The sequence below is a fragment of the Notothenia rossii genome (genome assembly GCF_949606895.1).
Source record: "Notothenia rossii genome assembly, chromosome: 10".
NCBI classification, from domain to species: domain Eukaryota; kingdom Metazoa; phylum Chordata; class Actinopteri; order Perciformes; family Nototheniidae; genus Notothenia; species Notothenia rossii.
This window is the reverse complement of record NC_136908.1, coordinates 14,104,059-14,121,440: the sequence shown is the minus strand read 5'-3', so window position 1 is coordinate 14,121,440 and position 17,382 is coordinate 14,104,059. Positions and strand designations below refer to the sequence as shown.

General features: G+C 41.2%; 2 protein-coding genes across 2 annotated transcripts in view; one reads left to right on the top strand and one right to left on the bottom strand.

Moving 5' to 3' along the window:
- triqk (triple QxxK/R motif containing) overlaps positions 1 to 17,382 on the top strand; it is a 128,696-nt gene that overhangs the window by 37,774 nt on the left and 73,540 nt on the right. The window lies entirely within an intron of this gene.
- On the bottom strand, positions 9,436 to 17,086 carry cibar1 (CBY1 interacting BAR domain containing 1). Its single transcript, XM_079654651.1, has 9 exons — positions 16,928 to 17,086; positions 15,671 to 15,905; positions 15,520 to 15,588; positions 14,449 to 14,550; positions 14,195 to 14,234; positions 12,506 to 12,687; positions 12,111 to 12,224; positions 10,918 to 11,037; positions 9,436 to 9,849 (listed from the first exon to the last, which is right to left on the bottom strand). Exons 1-9 carry the CDS (start codon positions 16,954 to 16,956, stop codon positions 9,733 to 9,735), a joined length of 1,008 nt encoding a protein of 335 aa, XP_079510777.1. The 5' UTR covers positions 16,957 to 17,086; the 3' UTR covers positions 9,436 to 9,732.

Here is a 17,382-nt window from a genome sequence, read left to right as displayed (position 1 = left end):
AGGGGAGGGCGTGCAGCGTTCAAGGGAAATACTCTGTTCAGATTTTTCAGAATGTGGAAGGAGAGAGATGTCTTTGTTGTGCAAGAAGGCAGACAAATATTTTTTTCCACTCCTCATGACCCGGTGTGCACATTCAGCCATTTCACACTTTCATGTGAACTATAATTTACTTGAAACATGAGGATTGTGGCAGCCACTTCCTTCTGTTTGTAGAGACTATATTATAATGTTTGCCTAAGAGAATGAGGCTTCTCTGTGAATAATACCTACTATATATGCTCCATAGTTTAATAATATATCTCCTAGTACTACTGTATTCGTTATTCCCTGTGTCAGTCATGGCTCTACTTTGATGTAAGATGATCAACAAAGAAGAGTTACCATGTATTCTGCCTGGCTGTTTGTCTTTCTGCTTCACATCTCCTGACTCACATGAAGATCCATTACTGAGTGGGCCACAAGCACCAGGTGGCTGCACGCATATTTTTAGACAAATGCAAAGGACGTAGCAAACAGACCTGAGGTGACTCTTGTCAGCAATACCAAATGGTTATGAAACAGATTAAATTCCAATGTTCTCTGCGTGTGTTTTTCAGCTGTGAATTAGCTTGCATAAGTTTCAGAAATCCTTAATGGAGTTAAAGCTCAGGAAAGAAGTTTGATATTGTAATAGACTGTTGCAGGTACAGTAAGGTTGATAGGGGTTTAATGTTATACTAGGAAGTTGTTGATGAACTGTAAACACACTCGCTGCTCACCTGGCAGGAACCTGACACACACACAAACACACACACACACTAGGCCACTGGCCCATGAGAGGCACGGGGCAGAAAAACAACACACACACACACACACACACACACACACACACACACACACACACACACACACACACACACACACACACACACACACACACACACACACACACACACACACACACACACAGGCTGAAGCGTCTGTGAGCTCCTGAACAGGCCCGAGCCAAGGCCTCCCTCACTGATCACAACACCGCTCGGTCTGATAAGCATCTTGTGCAATACCCAAACACGCACTATGTCTCTCTCTCTCACACACACACACACACACACACACACACACACACACACACACACACACACACACACACACACACGCTCTTTTTTGAAAGCGGATGATTTCGACATCATTAACAACAGCCTTTGGGCGGGATGGATTGGCAGGCAAAGTTTGAAGCCAAAGATTGAAATCAGGCCCAACACATAATAGGTACACAGAAAGAAAAAAAATACCCACGCACTCATTCAACTGAAAAACATACAGTCAACATGATTTATGAGACTCGGAATACACTTGTATTTTAGAGGCGCACATGCTTTTAGACACACTGTATAATATGATCACACTGAGTGACAAACTCTGGATAAATAATCCTTTTACTGAAACTGTTGGTTTTCTCCCTGTCTGTTTTATCTTGAAGGATTTATTACTTGATCCATGTCAAAATCAATTTGTAGAGAACACACACACACACACACACACACACACACACACACACACACACACACACACACATGCTTTTCACTTCCCTCTTATTCTTTGCAAAAAGTGATTTATGTGGAGTGGGGGATATCCAAATGACGCCACTATCAGAGTAAATAAGAAGTCCCTGTCTGCGTATCTCTGTCAGATAATATACTGTAACGGAGCACAGCAGCATAATGTTGACACATACTAATGCAGATTTACAATACTGTACCTTTTGTATAAGCACAGGCATCCCTTGATTTATGTTTGTACCTGGGGTCCTGGAATGCGGGACGATAGTGTACAATAACTGTTATGACTTACTGCTCTTGACAACAGGTACAGTACACTCACTGCCTTTCATGTTAGTGCATAAATCAGGGATATGGGAGGATGAGCAGTTGTTATATACATGTTGGCAAGACATTCCCGAGCAGCTCGAGGTCTCCTGGTAATGGCAAACACACTTCTGCAGTTGAAAACATGCTATCTTGCTTAAATACACACATGGAAATGAACAACATCCTTCTGAGAGGGGAGGAATTCTTTATCGTTCCTTTAAACACCCCATCATTTAAGGGTTTAAACTTAGATTTTGATCTTGAGCCTTTTTTTGTAAATGTTTATCTTTGGAACTAACCGTTTTTGTAAGCTTGAATGACAGATTTTACTCCTCTTTTACATATCGCTGAATGTATTTGGGTCAGTTAATATTTGTTAATATATCCCATTTGTATCTGTAGGGAGATTATGTGTTTGGTCATGCATGTGTGTGTGGTTTGTGTGTACCTGTCTGTCCACAGCTAATCTTGCATACTGTTGGACCCATAAGCCAATTCAGGTTTGTGCCTTTTTATGACTTAATGCTCAAGGATCTCTTGCAGTTTAAATGACTAGTGAATTTTGAGAAACGTATGTTATTGACTGTTTTATACCTTTTCCCCTCACTCCGCTGAACAGGGGCCGGAAGTGATCACCAACTGCTTCTGTAGCAAAATACATTTCCAGCAATAGCTATACTAAAAAGAAGCCTTTCTCATGGCTCACAACTGACATTTGTAGAAAACGTTGGCACATTTTTGAGCATCTTTAGATTAATTCCATAGATGTGTAATGATCCACTAAATGAAGGCTCAATAAGAGATAGGCCATTCCAGAATTGGAGGACAATTTAGGCCCCGTCCACACGGAGACAAAACGAGTTGAGTCCGCTAACATTCTCTATCGTATAGACCAGGGGTTCCCAAACTTTTCAGCCCGCGACCCCCAAAATAACAGTGCCAGAGACTGGCGACCCCCCACTATCACCTGGTGACTGAACAAAAAAACGTGTGCACAGGACGCACGCATTAATAGGCATATCCAAACACGCGCATAACGACAACACACAAGAACAGAACAGCCTGACACCCATGATATGATTTTACATATAGCAATTTAATATAAGATAATTCAGCGTTAATGTCACCTAATGAGACGGGTGGACAATATGCATGGAGCACAGCAAGTCCATCCTGGGCTTAATTTTGGAGACGGCCACACGGAGATCATCCTCCACGTTTAGACGCGATCTGCATTTATTTTGTATATATGTCAGTGCCGAGAAAGTCTTTTCGCACAGGTATGTGCGAGCCAAACGGCGTGAGAATGTCCATCTCGGCCTTGGAAAGCTGTGGGTATTCCCTCTCGACTAAAATCCAAGCGTTTTCGCATTAAAAGCTGTCTTTTAATGTGCGGTCACTTGACAGTTCAGCCAGTGCGTCCTCCATGTCGGATGACAGATGACTTGCGGTCGTTACAGTGAATGGTGATCTTCAGTCGTATTTTTCCGGAGCTGTTTCCTCGGGGAAATACTTTCATTCAGGGACATGATGCTTGTGTTTTCACCTTGCAATGACATGCAAGAAAGATATGCCAGCCTTGTTTACCAGTCAGGGTCAGCTCTGACTGGTTCATACAGGCGGCTGAGAACATTTTCCCGCGAAAGCCACCTGACTTCTGCGTGGAACAGCAGGCCCTGATGCTCCGATCCCAGTTCGTTGCAGAGACTGGTGAACAGCCTGGTATTGAGTGGACGTGATTTGATGTAAAAATAATTAAAAAAAATAGACCTCAGGGGTCACATCAAGAGGATTCTTAAATCATCAGTCCACTTTGGGAACCCCTGGTATAGACGGTTCGTCCATACGAGGCCGACACGGAAACGCGGATAACGATAACGGCTCCCAAGGTGGGTAGATCTGCGGACGAAACGCTCGCGGCTCCGTGTGTACGTCCTATACGATCATTTCCTGACAACGATGATGCCATAGCCCCGCCTCTCCCCACCTCTGCTGCTCACCCCCGCGCCACCCGTGTCATTGCTGATGTGTTTCGCCAACAACAACAACAATGGCGGATCACAGGGTTGCTCTCATGCTCCAGACGCTACTGACCATGATGCAGATGTTACTGCAAAATCTACAGCCCCTCTACCACAACCATCAGCAACAAGTGGACATGGAGAACTACATGAACTACATGTTGCTAAATCCACCACGGAGAATAAACAGAAGGGCAACCAGGCAACCATGCTCGGGGGATCTTATTTGCTGCTTTTGGTGTATTTTGTGGCGGAAGTACAGCGCCACTTACAGGCCCGGCATATGTACTACAGCGGGTCGAGAGGTTTCTTGAGCCGATTCCGTGTGGACGGAGGACTTTTTTGATATCGAATTCGATTAGTTTTTGTTTTCGTCTCCGTGTGGACGGGGTCTTCGACATCAACACTTTTGAAAAATTAACCCTTTATTTTATATGTTTTTGTTAGGCAATTAAGAAAAACAGGTATTAAACCATAACAAAACACACACAGACGCACACACACACACACACACACACACACACACACACACACACACACACACACACACACACACACACACACACACACATACACACACACGCTCTTCTTTGAAAGCAGATTATTTCGACAACAACAAGCCATGGGGCGGGATGGATTGGCAGGCAAAGTTTGAAGCCAAAGATTGAAATCAGGAAAAGTTTCGTCTGATTTTGAAGCGTGTGTCCATACCTGATATGTAATGATGATCCACTAAAGTAAGGCTCAATAAACGTTGTATTCCCATTTCTGTTATTTTTGACTGCCTTATTGACTGTAAGTATCCCGGAGGGACGATTGAATGACATTCAACTGTTCTTGTTGGGAGGGGAGAAGGAGACTCACCTGGTGCAGATCTCTACTGAAGGCACTTTAAATAGTATTTATTTAATTTGCCTCTAAGTTTGTATTTGCTTTTGTCATTAAACCCTGCAGGGTTTAGTTACTTATTATCATATTTCTACTTTCCATTTTCTCAATGAACTATTAAAAATAACTATAACCTTGATCAATTATCTTTTTGGATAATTTATGTGATTCATGTATTGCAGTCATTCTTTGTGATGTCTTAGATTGAATATGTTGTTGGAAAGTATTTATCTTAGAGTTTTTCTGAACTTTTGCCCTTTCCATAGAGGCATGTTGTGCCCTGTGTGGGTGTATCAGACAAAGCTCTGCTCTGATTGGTCCAGCCTGACAGTAGACTGACTTGCATTACAACCACCTGAGTGATGAAGTTGTTTGTGTCTACATGTATTGCTAGTTCAGATTAGTGATGATTTATTTGACAATACCCGATGAAGATTCTACTAAGATCAAAACGTTGCTCTGTTAAATGAAATTAGTTGGGAGCTATCGGTGCATGAGTTGATCCTTTGCTGAACCTTTGCACATGCAACACATAGGTTTTCTTAGGAAGAAATTCTCTAGAACACACACACACATGTTACCTTGTTTGCTGGTGTGAAATCCAGGGATTGGGGTAGGGTTCAGAGATTTTAGAAGACACAGCAAGTCTGCCAGAGGAACCACAGAGTGTGAGACACACACACACACACACACACACACACACACACACACATACACATACACATACACATACACACGCCATGGCAGCGCTGTCAGTGAGTCAGTGTGTGAGTCACACTCCGGCTATGCTGCCTCTCGATTTTTTATAACAGCCGCCAGCACGGCACTGTATTTAATATTCCACACAACTGTACTGAAGGACTCTGAGGATCACATGCAAATATTTCAACATCAGCATACACTATAATGTAGTGTATGCTGTACACACACACACACACACACACACACACACACACACACACACACACACACACACACACACACACACACACACACAATATTTCCTTTAGCCAAATACGCCTACACACAAATATTCAGGATTTATATGCACACACATAAACAAACAAAACACTCACTTTCATGCCTGTTCTCTTCATTCAAACACGCACGCACGCACACACACACACATGGATGACTGAAGATGAGTCAGATGGGGAGAGGAGGGAATCCTTACCACTTTGTAAGACATATCTATAGGAGAGCCAATCATAGAATTCTGCACCACAGATACTGACTCCATTAGATTTGACCTATCGTCCCCTATACTTTCTCACAGGAGACTGCAGCTTTAGGTGGAGGAAAACATGGAAAGGTGTTTGTAATTGAAATGTCACACAAGTTTATATGTCTGTTTGAGAAGGAATATCAAATCCCCACTTGTTTCCTTGAGCTCAATTCGCAAAACACATTGGCTCTGACTAACAAGGTTATAGTTTTGATAGGGATCAACAGGAGCAAAAACTGCACTGTCATGAGGGCAGAGGCCAAGACAATTCCATAAAGTTTAAGTTGCTTACATTACATATCCGGACTTTCAATTAGCCTATGGGCTCAGAACAGTCTCATAATACACACATGCACACTGAAAGACTCACACTTGTATTTCCGGATCCACACTTGTGTTTTTCAATGCACACACAAATGTGTTCCGTTGAATATACATGTAAATAAAATCCAAACACAGAAAAAAGTTTTACATATGTATTTTTGATCCACACTTATTTGTTTTCCGTTTAAATCCCCTGAACCTGCAAACACAAACCGCTTTCTGTGCACGGATCGCTGTGCATTCGTGTGTGGGTTTTTTAAGACTCCCCTGACGCTCACCCGATTCGTACTTGTAATTTCTCTCATCTGTAGCCAATCAGATGTCTCCTCCAGTCTAAGCCAATCACATGAGTGCGCCCCCACGAGGGTATGATTTATTGCGTTCATGACACTTCATATACGCATTTTGCGCTGTCCGGTCAGTTCGCTAAACAGAGGGGGGAGCTTCAGGTGATCATGCAGAGCTGCGTGTCTCCGTCAGACTCAGCAGCTGATCTGATCTCTCTCTCGGGTCCGGTTACACTTCACTCGCGTTTATGTCCGTATCGATCAGATCCAGCTCTCCTGATCGGCCTTTAGAGAGAGCACCGATCAAACTATTTAGAGTGAATATCGGCCGATAATGACCGGCGGGGCTCCCCCCGTTGACAGTTCACTGTCTTGCACTGGCTTCGTAGTGCACTGATCGATTAGGCTAAGCTAACCTGTAGCTGCTCCCTCCACACTCACAACAACTTCATACAGACATAAATAAAGCAGGCAGCTGTATTCAGGAAACACACATTTAAAACGGTTTTGCCTGCCGTTTTTGTGTACACACAAGCATTCATCAAAAGTGGCGCTGAACCTTGATAATATAAAGGCTTGTATTTGCGTGCATTTCCTGTTCGGAAAGTGGCAATGTACTGAGAGTGGAGGTGTCCTGAGATTAGCGCCTGCAGGCAGGCTCCATGGACCTGTCAGCTCCGGACTGCGCAAAATGCGTACATGAAGCGCTACGTCATGAACGCAATAAATCTACCCTCGTGGGGGCGCGCTCATGTGATTGGCTTAGAATTGAGGAGACATCTGATTGGCTATAGATAGAAACAATTACAAGTACGAATCGGCTGACAGTCAGGGGAGTCTCAAAAAACCCACACACGAATGCACAGCGATCCGTGCAAAGAAACCGGTTTGTGTTTGCAGGTTCAGAGGTTTTAAACGGAAAACAAATGTGTGGATCAAAAATTCACGTTAAAAACTTTTTTCTGTATTTGGATTTTATTTACGTGTATATGAAACGGAACACATTTGTGTATGGATTGAAGAACACAAGTGTGGATCCTTTTGCGGATCATGAAATACAAGTTTGAATCCTTCTGTGTGCATGTGTGTATTATGAGACTGTTCTGGGCCCATATTAGCCTGCTTCCTTTAGAGAGGTAACAGGTGACACACACACACACACACACACACACACACACACACACACACACACACACACACACACACACACACACACACACACACACACACACACACACACACACACACACACACACACACACACACACACCAGCTATCTACAGGTTGAAAAGAACACAATGTTTCCATATCAGCACTTCCTCAAGTAGACGATGTAAGAAAAGCTTTGAACATTACCCTCTGGTGGTGACTCAGGGAAACTTCCACAACATTTTCAAAGACATTATTTGTTCAATCCCAAGAGCAAAAAAAACATGTTTTCATTGTTTGCTTGTTTATTTTACTCTGCTGATTTCACAATTTGTGGTTATGGAAGAAATCTGCACAATCGTGTTGGAAGGTACGAGCAGTTTGATAAAAAAAAAAGAGATAAAAAAAGAAACCTGTGGCACTCGAGGGCTTCTAGCAAGATCAGTGTGAGGCTCAAGGGAAAGGTGCTGCATATGAAAGCAGCTGCATGAGGCTGTGCGGCGGTTGACGTGTGCCCTGGGTGTTTGATTTGATGGAAGTGGCGTGACGCTGAGGGGCAATGAGTCACTGTCAGCGATAAGGACCTGGGGTTAGGACTGACCTCTCTCAACTGTCACTCTTTTCGCCTTGCACTCCTCCTTTCTCTTCACATCTGGTTCTAAGCTTGGATATCCGTGTTTGTTTTTCAGCCTTTGTTTTTTACAGTCAATGACTCATAACCAACTATTGCCTGCTTTTGTACCTTTGACTCTTGGCTAACCTGAGGATTGGTCTTTTTGTTTTATCACTGACCTCATATGATGCTTTCTTCTCTTTCATATGCTTTTCTTCTCAAAACCGTCACCGTGCATTCTTCTGCTCAGTGATCAGGGAGTGGAGCCTTTAGGTTTATCTGCGATTGGAAAAGCTTTCTGACTCACACACTTTATAAGGGATGAGTCATGCAACACAGGCCGTTTAGATGCACAGTATACCAAAGTAAAACTGGTGTGTGACTGTTTGCGTACACATGAACCTTTATATGCATTAAGGTGCTGTTCGCAGAGGGCTAATGACACACCACCTACGCTGCTTTTATCTCACAGTCACTGAGATAACACGTGTCGCTGTAAGGGACGTTATATTTGTTGAAAATGTAGTGGCGTGCACAAAGTCTACATGAATTTGTGAATGTCTGTAAAGGTTAGTGTTTTTTTTCCAACTTATACTATTGAAAAAACCTGTAATATGTGTGGTGATGTGCAGGAAATGGCCCAGGCCGATGAGGAAGGATAAATGTGTTGAGTGACTCATGCAAGACAGACATAGGAGCCATACTGATGCAGACAACACATGATGTGCTGCGCGCACACACGCACGCACGCACACACGCACACACGCACACACACACACACACACACACACACACACACACACACACACACACACACACACACACACACACACATATACATATATTATATCCTGTTTAACACATTGAAGTGTGCAAAATGTCTCCAGCTTCACTCGCACAACTCTTGCATATCTTTGGAAGAGATGACTCACTTTCTACTGCAGAACTACTGTCACTTAGGCTGATTCACACTCTGTACAATTTCTACAATAAAAATATCTGCTGCCCGTTCTATGCAAAGTGAGTAAGGGAACACCATGTACTTATTATCGTGGCAATTCATTGGGAACGACACACAATGTGAAAAGTGATTCTTTTTTTAATTCATGAAGACGAAATACGTGGTGCACTGATAGTTCCAGTACAACTAAATATGTAATGTACATTTCAGCATATGTTATAGAAAAATACATAAGACAATAATTGGCTGGGATTTAAAAGACAAATGTTAGTAAAGGACAATGTGTTCCTTAATGAACAACTACAACACACGTCGTGCACTACAATACTGCTCAGACTCACTGTGTGAAGTGATTTTGGCAATGACACAATAATACACTTTTTGTTTCAAACAAACAAGATAAAACAATACAACAAATCAATGATCATCATCTGTGTCTTCATCCTCCTCTTCCTCCTCTTCAGAATCATCCTCATCCTCTTCGTCATCATCCTCCTCCTCTCTTCTTGTCTGTCGACTGCAATCCCTTTGTTGCTGTGACAACAAATTAACAGTCAGAATGTTACTAAAACATTTAGTAGGTAGTCATTAAAAGAATAGGACTTTTTTATGACCCACTAGAACTGATAGTATCTGCAGAGACCCTGCTGCCCTCTGCCTGGATTCTATTTTAAATGTTGCTGTGTTTCTGGACCTTTCTTTGCCCCTCGCTCTGCCTCTTATTTACCCAAATACTACATTTTTATTGGTCAATTATGGCATTCCACAGTCGGTTATTTCTGAATAACAGACCGCTGCTATTGACGCTGTTCTTCAACAGAAGCATTACGATCCTTTTTGAATTAATATAAATATTGTCCGACCAGTGGGTCAATATTTGTCCACTTTGCATCCTCCATCAACCTGTCTGGGTTTATTGCGCAAAATGAATACTTTAAATGTTTTTAATTGTTTCTAGCAAGGCACGTGTATAATCAAAAAAGAAAAAGGTTCTAGTTTTGTCAAGTTTTAAAACATTTGTATTTCTACATACAAACAGGGTCTCCAATCCACTTTTCTCTCTGTGCTGTGTACCCGACTGCAACTGTGTTTGTTGTTTAGCAGCAACTTCAAATTCCTACATATTACATTAACCTTAATCATGGAAGCAAAAGATGATCTCGAGTTGTGGTGCAAGATGCATTCAGGGCACATTCCGATTACATTGGAGGATTGCAATCTGTCTCTGCAAGCTGCAATCTTTACATGTCTAGATACAAGATATAATGTCTGAAATCACGCTATGAGACCTGAAGTAGAATAGTGCAGTAACACTGTTGGGGTAAACTGTAGATGTAGGAGGAAATGCAGGATGTTGCTGGCATGCCATGAGGTGTGGAGGTTCTAAATGAATGGTGGCTGGGATGATGCTGCATATGAACCCTGGCACCAGCCTTGACTGGTATGAGGAAAGCTATTGGGCTGAGTAGGGAATTATTTTATTTCATCATCACAATGAAAATAATGCAACTGTCAAATCTTAAAAAAAAAAAGTAATGCCATAACAGAAACTTCCTGGGGGATTTGTTGTATGAGAGCGTCTATGCACCGTCTGTATCTTACCTGTAAGGTCCCTGAAGTACTCAGGAAGGACCCGGTCCGATCGAGGGAGGTTTTGGAATTAGCTCGCACTATGTCTAAGCGTGACTGGTAGTCAGGGGGGTGCAGCGAACTCCTGAACACCTGCCAAAGACAGTAGGCGCTATATTTTTCCAAAGAAAACAGGAGAATGGAAGCAATGCCTACACACTCTTGTTCTCTTAATACAATGCAACATAATCATGAAAAGAAAAGAAAAAACGGAATTTTCTTAACAGTTAAATAAAATGTGCAAAAAACACATCATGTCTACATACCTGGAATATCACAAAAAAAATCAACCAATTACAATCTCTCTTTGATCAAGCATAAATAAAGCGGCTCAAAAAGGTATGCCTCAGATAACGCGACAAACTGCCACTTCAACTAGTACGCCAAAGATAAATTCCAAAAGAAGTCTAGATCCTGATTATCTTCATGCCTGTCATTGTGCCGGATGATCCAATCTCCCATGCTTTGAGCTATGACTCATTGAAAAGCAGCCTTGGCTGGGTGAGGAGTTTCGCTTCACTATGAATGGAAGGGAGATGATTCAGTGCAAACACACAGATGAGATGGCAATGGGTGGATAGAAATAGCAAAAGGACATCTACAGGATTAACTTCGCTCGCCGAATATCATTGATCCTTTGTTTCCTCACTACAGGCTTTTGTCTAGTAATAACAAACCTCACAGAAAATAAAATGTAAACAGAAAAAAGTAGCTCGCTATGACTGAATCATGGAGAGTTCACTTTAAAGTTACCACATGAGTTAAAAGGGTGTGGACTAAATTGTGTATGAGCAATGGGTTAATGAGTAATGGGTGAATAATATCATGATAGCCTTGACACAAATAAGTTCTGTGGTTGACACACATTTAAGAAACGGATCACGTTTTGTTCAGTCGGATAATATCCACATGTCTACCCTACTTTTATAATTGATAGATTTATGATCAATAGATTTACGATTTAGAAAATTATAAAAGTAGGGTAGACATGTGGAGATGATCCGACAGAACAAACACTCTCTAGCTGACACATTTAACTATAGATCCCTTTTCTCTGTGAGTAGCACTGTAGTGATTTTGAATCTAAATTCGCATTTTCTTAGCAAACTAATTCTGGCCGGCTAATTATAATGACTGAGCTACTGTTAAACAGAGCATGAGCTCACCTCCAGGTCCTGCTCTTCATCCACACTTTGAATGCTCTGGAAGGCCAAGGTGTACACCTCCAAGGCCTTGGCATGGAAGGACATCTCCACTGTCACAAACTCGCCAAAGATTTTCTACAAAGGGAAATATAAGGATACATATCAGTACCGAGTAGGCTTCTGAGCTACTCAAATGAATCACAACTAACTACTAGAAATGAATAAGTTCTGAAATGACAAAATACAAATTGCTGGAAAACTGAAGGAGGATTCAAATGTGTGGGCAGGTGTGAAAAGAAAAAGACCGTCCATATCATCACTGTCTGGTTTCACTTCACTGCCACCCACTGCTTCAACAGACAAATATTCCAACTGTTGAAATCGAGATTCTTAAATTTGAGCTCTGTGAAGCGGACCTTGATGTCCCGGATCTTCTGCCTCTCAAACTCGTCTATGGTCTCCTCAAGCTGCCTGGTGGTCCGTGTGGCATCCATGGTGGCTCTCTGGAGCTCACTTTCAGCCTGATGGGGGAACAAGTCAATATACAACATGCTACAACACACATCAGACCAACACAGGAGGTTATGGCAACAGTGTGCTTAAAGATATACATTAACAATATCCCTTTATGCTTGTTAATTTGCTCAATTAGAAAAAAGGAATACTTGTTAATAACTTGGCCAATATCAGAGCTGCAGTAATATAAGTCGAACACCTGTAGTTCCTGTCCCACATGCAAATTCAGATATTGACATGCTAATGTGCTCTCTAAACAGGAAGAGGATGTAAAACCTTCTGCTATTTTGACTATTATGTCTCATCTAGACAAGAAATTGAAAGAATAAATATTTGTTTATGTTGTTGTGTGCTGTGCTGAAGCGCAATTTTGTATTCACTGTATTTATTATTATCTGTGTATTTATTCTTATTTATACATTTCCCATCTATTTACCTTTATTTTCGTATCATTTATTTTGTACATACTTCTGATAATTGTGTATATAACTGACTGTTTTGCACTCTGGTTAGACCCTCCTTAATTTTGTTACACTGTGCTTGCATTTTTGTAATGACAATAAAGTAATCTAATCTAATCTAAATGTAACACCTAGACAATAAAGATAGAAGAAAAAGCTGCTGCCGTCACATATGGGTCCTATAGGCGCTGCAGGTTGGCATTAACATAACTTATGTGACAATAGAGAAAGTGCAGAGAGTATGAGTGTGTCAAGCTAAGCTATTTTCATAATGCAAGTCACGTCATATTAAAAAGGAACTAGAGATGTCCTGATCCGATCACGTGATTTTTAAAAGATCGGAATCGGGAGAAAAAAATTGGAGATCGGGAATCTTTTTTTTTTAATTTATAAAATATATGTATTTTTTTATTTAATGTTACAAAAACAAAAATGACCATGTTCACATGTTAAAGTCATCCTGAGGCCTTAGTTTTGGTTTAAAATTACACAACATCATGTATGTGTTGCTTCTTTGGGGCTTGTTTTCATAGACCTGGTTGCTTATTCCTCTCAAATCTGGCAACAGAGTGGGCAGGGCGCAGTGTCTAATAGTAGCAGTAAGCTAACGAGAGGCTACGTTGAGCTGGTGAGTCGGGACAGAGAAAATGTCAGGAGTTTGGAAGTATTATAAAATTGAAAGCGAAGGCAGTGTAACAGCCAGATGCAATGTTTGCAAGGCGAAGGTTCCGCGTGGTGGAAAGAACAGAGCTACGTTCAACACGACCAATCTAATACGCCACCTGAGAAACAAACACAAACAACAACACGATGAGTACACAGCGTCCACTCAGGTAACGGCACTGAAATCACCTACACTTTCAAAGACTTTTAAAAGGAAAGAGAAACTGCCCCAGAACAGTGGCCAAAAAAAGAACAGCCAAGATAGCTGAATTCATCGCGTTGGATGACCAGCCTTTTTTTCTCTTAATGCATTGCATAAAGATCGGATCAGGAAAAATCGGTATCGGCAGATTGTCAAAATCAAATGATCGGAATCGGATCGGGAGCAAAAAAAGGTGATTGGGACATCCCTAAAAGGAACATTTGTTATTCAGTAATGTGTTTCTTCTTTTTGTCATACATCACCAGCGATGAGATGCACAGACAACATGGGACAAACCTGAGACTGAAGGCTTGGTCAAGGAAAAACGCAAAAAAGTTTGAAAAGATTAACATTAAAAGCAGATTAAAGTGTATTTTCCTGTTGCAACATAGATTCATCTATAACCAACAAGGAATTAAGCTGTATCGAAAGAAGTCGCCTGCACTAAAATGTACACAGGTGGCTGTATCAGAAGTCTCTCTGTGTTTGCTATTAGGGAAATATGAAACAAGGATACAATGATCTGCCTGTCGGAGGGGTTCCTCTGTCTGGTCCTCTCGAGCTGAGCCATCTGTTTGGCTTCTCTGTCTCTGGCGCTCTGAGTCGCCTTCAGATCCTCCTGCATGGATGCACAAGCACACAAGGACAAAGTAATCATTATGAAAATGAACAATGAATGTAGATTATTTATAAATGTGTTCCAGGACATCATCTAACAAACGTTATGTGTTTCCAGGCCAAGACCTCGAGTAAACCCTTGAGTGCAGGCTTTTGTGTTCTCTTTAACATGAAACAGTTGCTATTAAAGGATGAGATAGTGTTTTAGCAGAGAAGCCAATTTCACTTTTTTATGACTTAGCCAGTTAGGTGTAATTATGTGTTTTTTGCCACATACTATAAATAGTGGTAAATATGCAGATTGAAAAGTATTTGATTTATTACAAAAAGTTTAAGTTATCTCACTGGACGAATGATAAGATATAACGTATAGCTAAAATACATTTGATTTATTACAAAAGTCACAAAGGCATAATGGACATGCTATTATTTGATCTAGAATATTTCCTTTAATCCTGGTTATAACATGAACCTGTGAGGTTCAATGGCACAAAGGCAGGCCGAGGGCCCGTTAAATCATTAAATCAACACTGCCCTCATGTGGGCATGCAGTGGTAATGATACTGACAGTGAAATGTCCCAAACTGCCCCCTCAGCCCTCATTCTCATTTTTCCCCTCAGACATCCTTGCAGGTCAGCAGGCATTTAGTATTGAAACATGTTCTGTAATAAGCTTCAATATTTTTGGAGCTGGGACCAAAGTTAATGGCACTATATGGAGAGGGGACATGGCAACAAGTTTTCCACCGTCTTTGAGTCTCTCGTCCATATTCTGTCTGGTCCGGTTTATTTGTAACTGTGTTTAAAATGTGATATCTCAACAACAAGCGAGGATAAGCCAGAAAAGTAACACCAGTGCTCTGACAAATTGCTCGAAGGTTAATGTATCTATAGCAATAGTTGTAACTCATTGAGCTTTTTCATTGTCATTTGGAATCAGTGTAGACGTCAACATGGCAGAAACACTTACCCTTTTACGCTTCACTACAGCTCCATAGCTTTTTAATGGCTCTATGACTTTGGATTCAAGTCTTTCCACCTGTAATGCAAGTTACTTCACGTTAGGTTCGGTCTGATCAAACAAACTGAGACTTACAGTAATAAATACATTCTGGTTTTACCTCAGCTTGGCGGTAGTCTTGGATCTTGGCCATGTGGTCTGCAAACTGCTTCATACCCCTCTTCAGATCTGGTGTTTCTGTGTCTGCATACAGGCCAATTTCCCGAACCAGGACATCTGACTTGTCCCGTAGCCTGGCTGTTTTACGGACATATGCGGAAAAAAGTTGGCACATCTCTCCAAAATGTTTCTCCACATTGGTGATGTTTTCCTGGATCTTTCTTGTCTGGTTGTCTCTAGAGAGAGAAAAAGACAACATTTACAGGCTGACAGCAGTGATCAAACAATGAAGGGGACACAGAAGTGAATTTGTCCAAAATATTTGTGCTGGGAAGAAATTAGAATTACTTTTGATTTTATAATATTGGTCAGGGGTCTCGGATCAAAGACAGACAGCAGGGAGTGGGACATCCTAGATATGTATACAATTGATTTGCTTATTATTCTGGGCCTTCTTTTACGTGTATGTGGCCTAAAGTTTCAAAAATAAAGGTATCTTAAGATGTGTACCATACTAACCTATTAAAAGAATAATACAAATGTGAAGCTGTAGCTTATTTTCCTCGCTGTTATGAATAGCATTTAGCCTGCGGATTTATGGGCAACAGTTCATCATCAGTGTTGTGTAAATTAACTGTTCCTTTGTCATTTTTCTAAAAATATGTTGGATTTCTGCTACTGTTATGAGCTTTTAAAAAATAATAAAATAAATGATATAACAATAGTTTAGCCACCCCTGTAGTAAGTCTGAGGACCCCCTGGGACTCACCGGCCCCTGTTACATGTAAGTGAAGCAGGCCATCCATAGGAAAAACCTCCTGTGTGCTTTTCTTTCCAGATTATTTGATAACACCTATTATTTCCTCGTCATTGACATATAGTAATTTAGGAGATGGTTGTAAAACAGTTGTATTAACAACCAGCTAGTGTAAGTACTGTTTTTATGAAGGTGTTTTCTAAATGGGAGCTTTATTTTGAGGAATGTAAACGGAAATCCGTTTTAGCGGTTTGTGGCTGAAAAGAAAACAATCCGTGTTGTGATCATAAACACTAAAGGAGTCTTGTGTTTACACCTACTGATGATCAACAGTTGACTCAGTTGCGGATATATCTTTTACAAATGTAAATCGTGAAAGCAGGAGTTAAATAACAGCTAGCTAACCAATGTTTTCCTCGCTGTTCTGCAAGGTTGTTTATGCGTTAAGGTTAGGTTACCAGCCGTTACCGGAGCAGTCAGCTGGTACAGTATGTCCCTTACCTCACTCTGGCATCGGGTGTGCGGCTCATGTTTGCAGAAAGGCAAAAGTCTGGACCCAGATTCAATGCTAACTAGCTAGCTACTGTTTTTTACTTTCCCAAGCTAGCACGCCAGTCCCCCGTTTCCATGGAGTCCTTAGCATTTCCGCTCATTAATGCATTCTGGGATATTGAGTCGTTGGTGTAATGTAATTGAATGTAGTTGTGGAGCTAGGACGAAGGAGTCTGGTCTGAGTTATTGGTGAGGTGAATACACTGGACATTAAGCAAGACAAACTGGATGTTAGTGTCTCTTCTATTTTACATGATGTTATGAACGTTCAGCGGTGTCTTCTGGAAAACTCAAACTTATTTTCCAAAGCTTCAATGTCATGTAATTTTAAAAGAGTTGATATCAATGCAAAATTGTATAACTGCACCGGAGAGTAGGAACACACCTCTTTTTATTGTATTCAT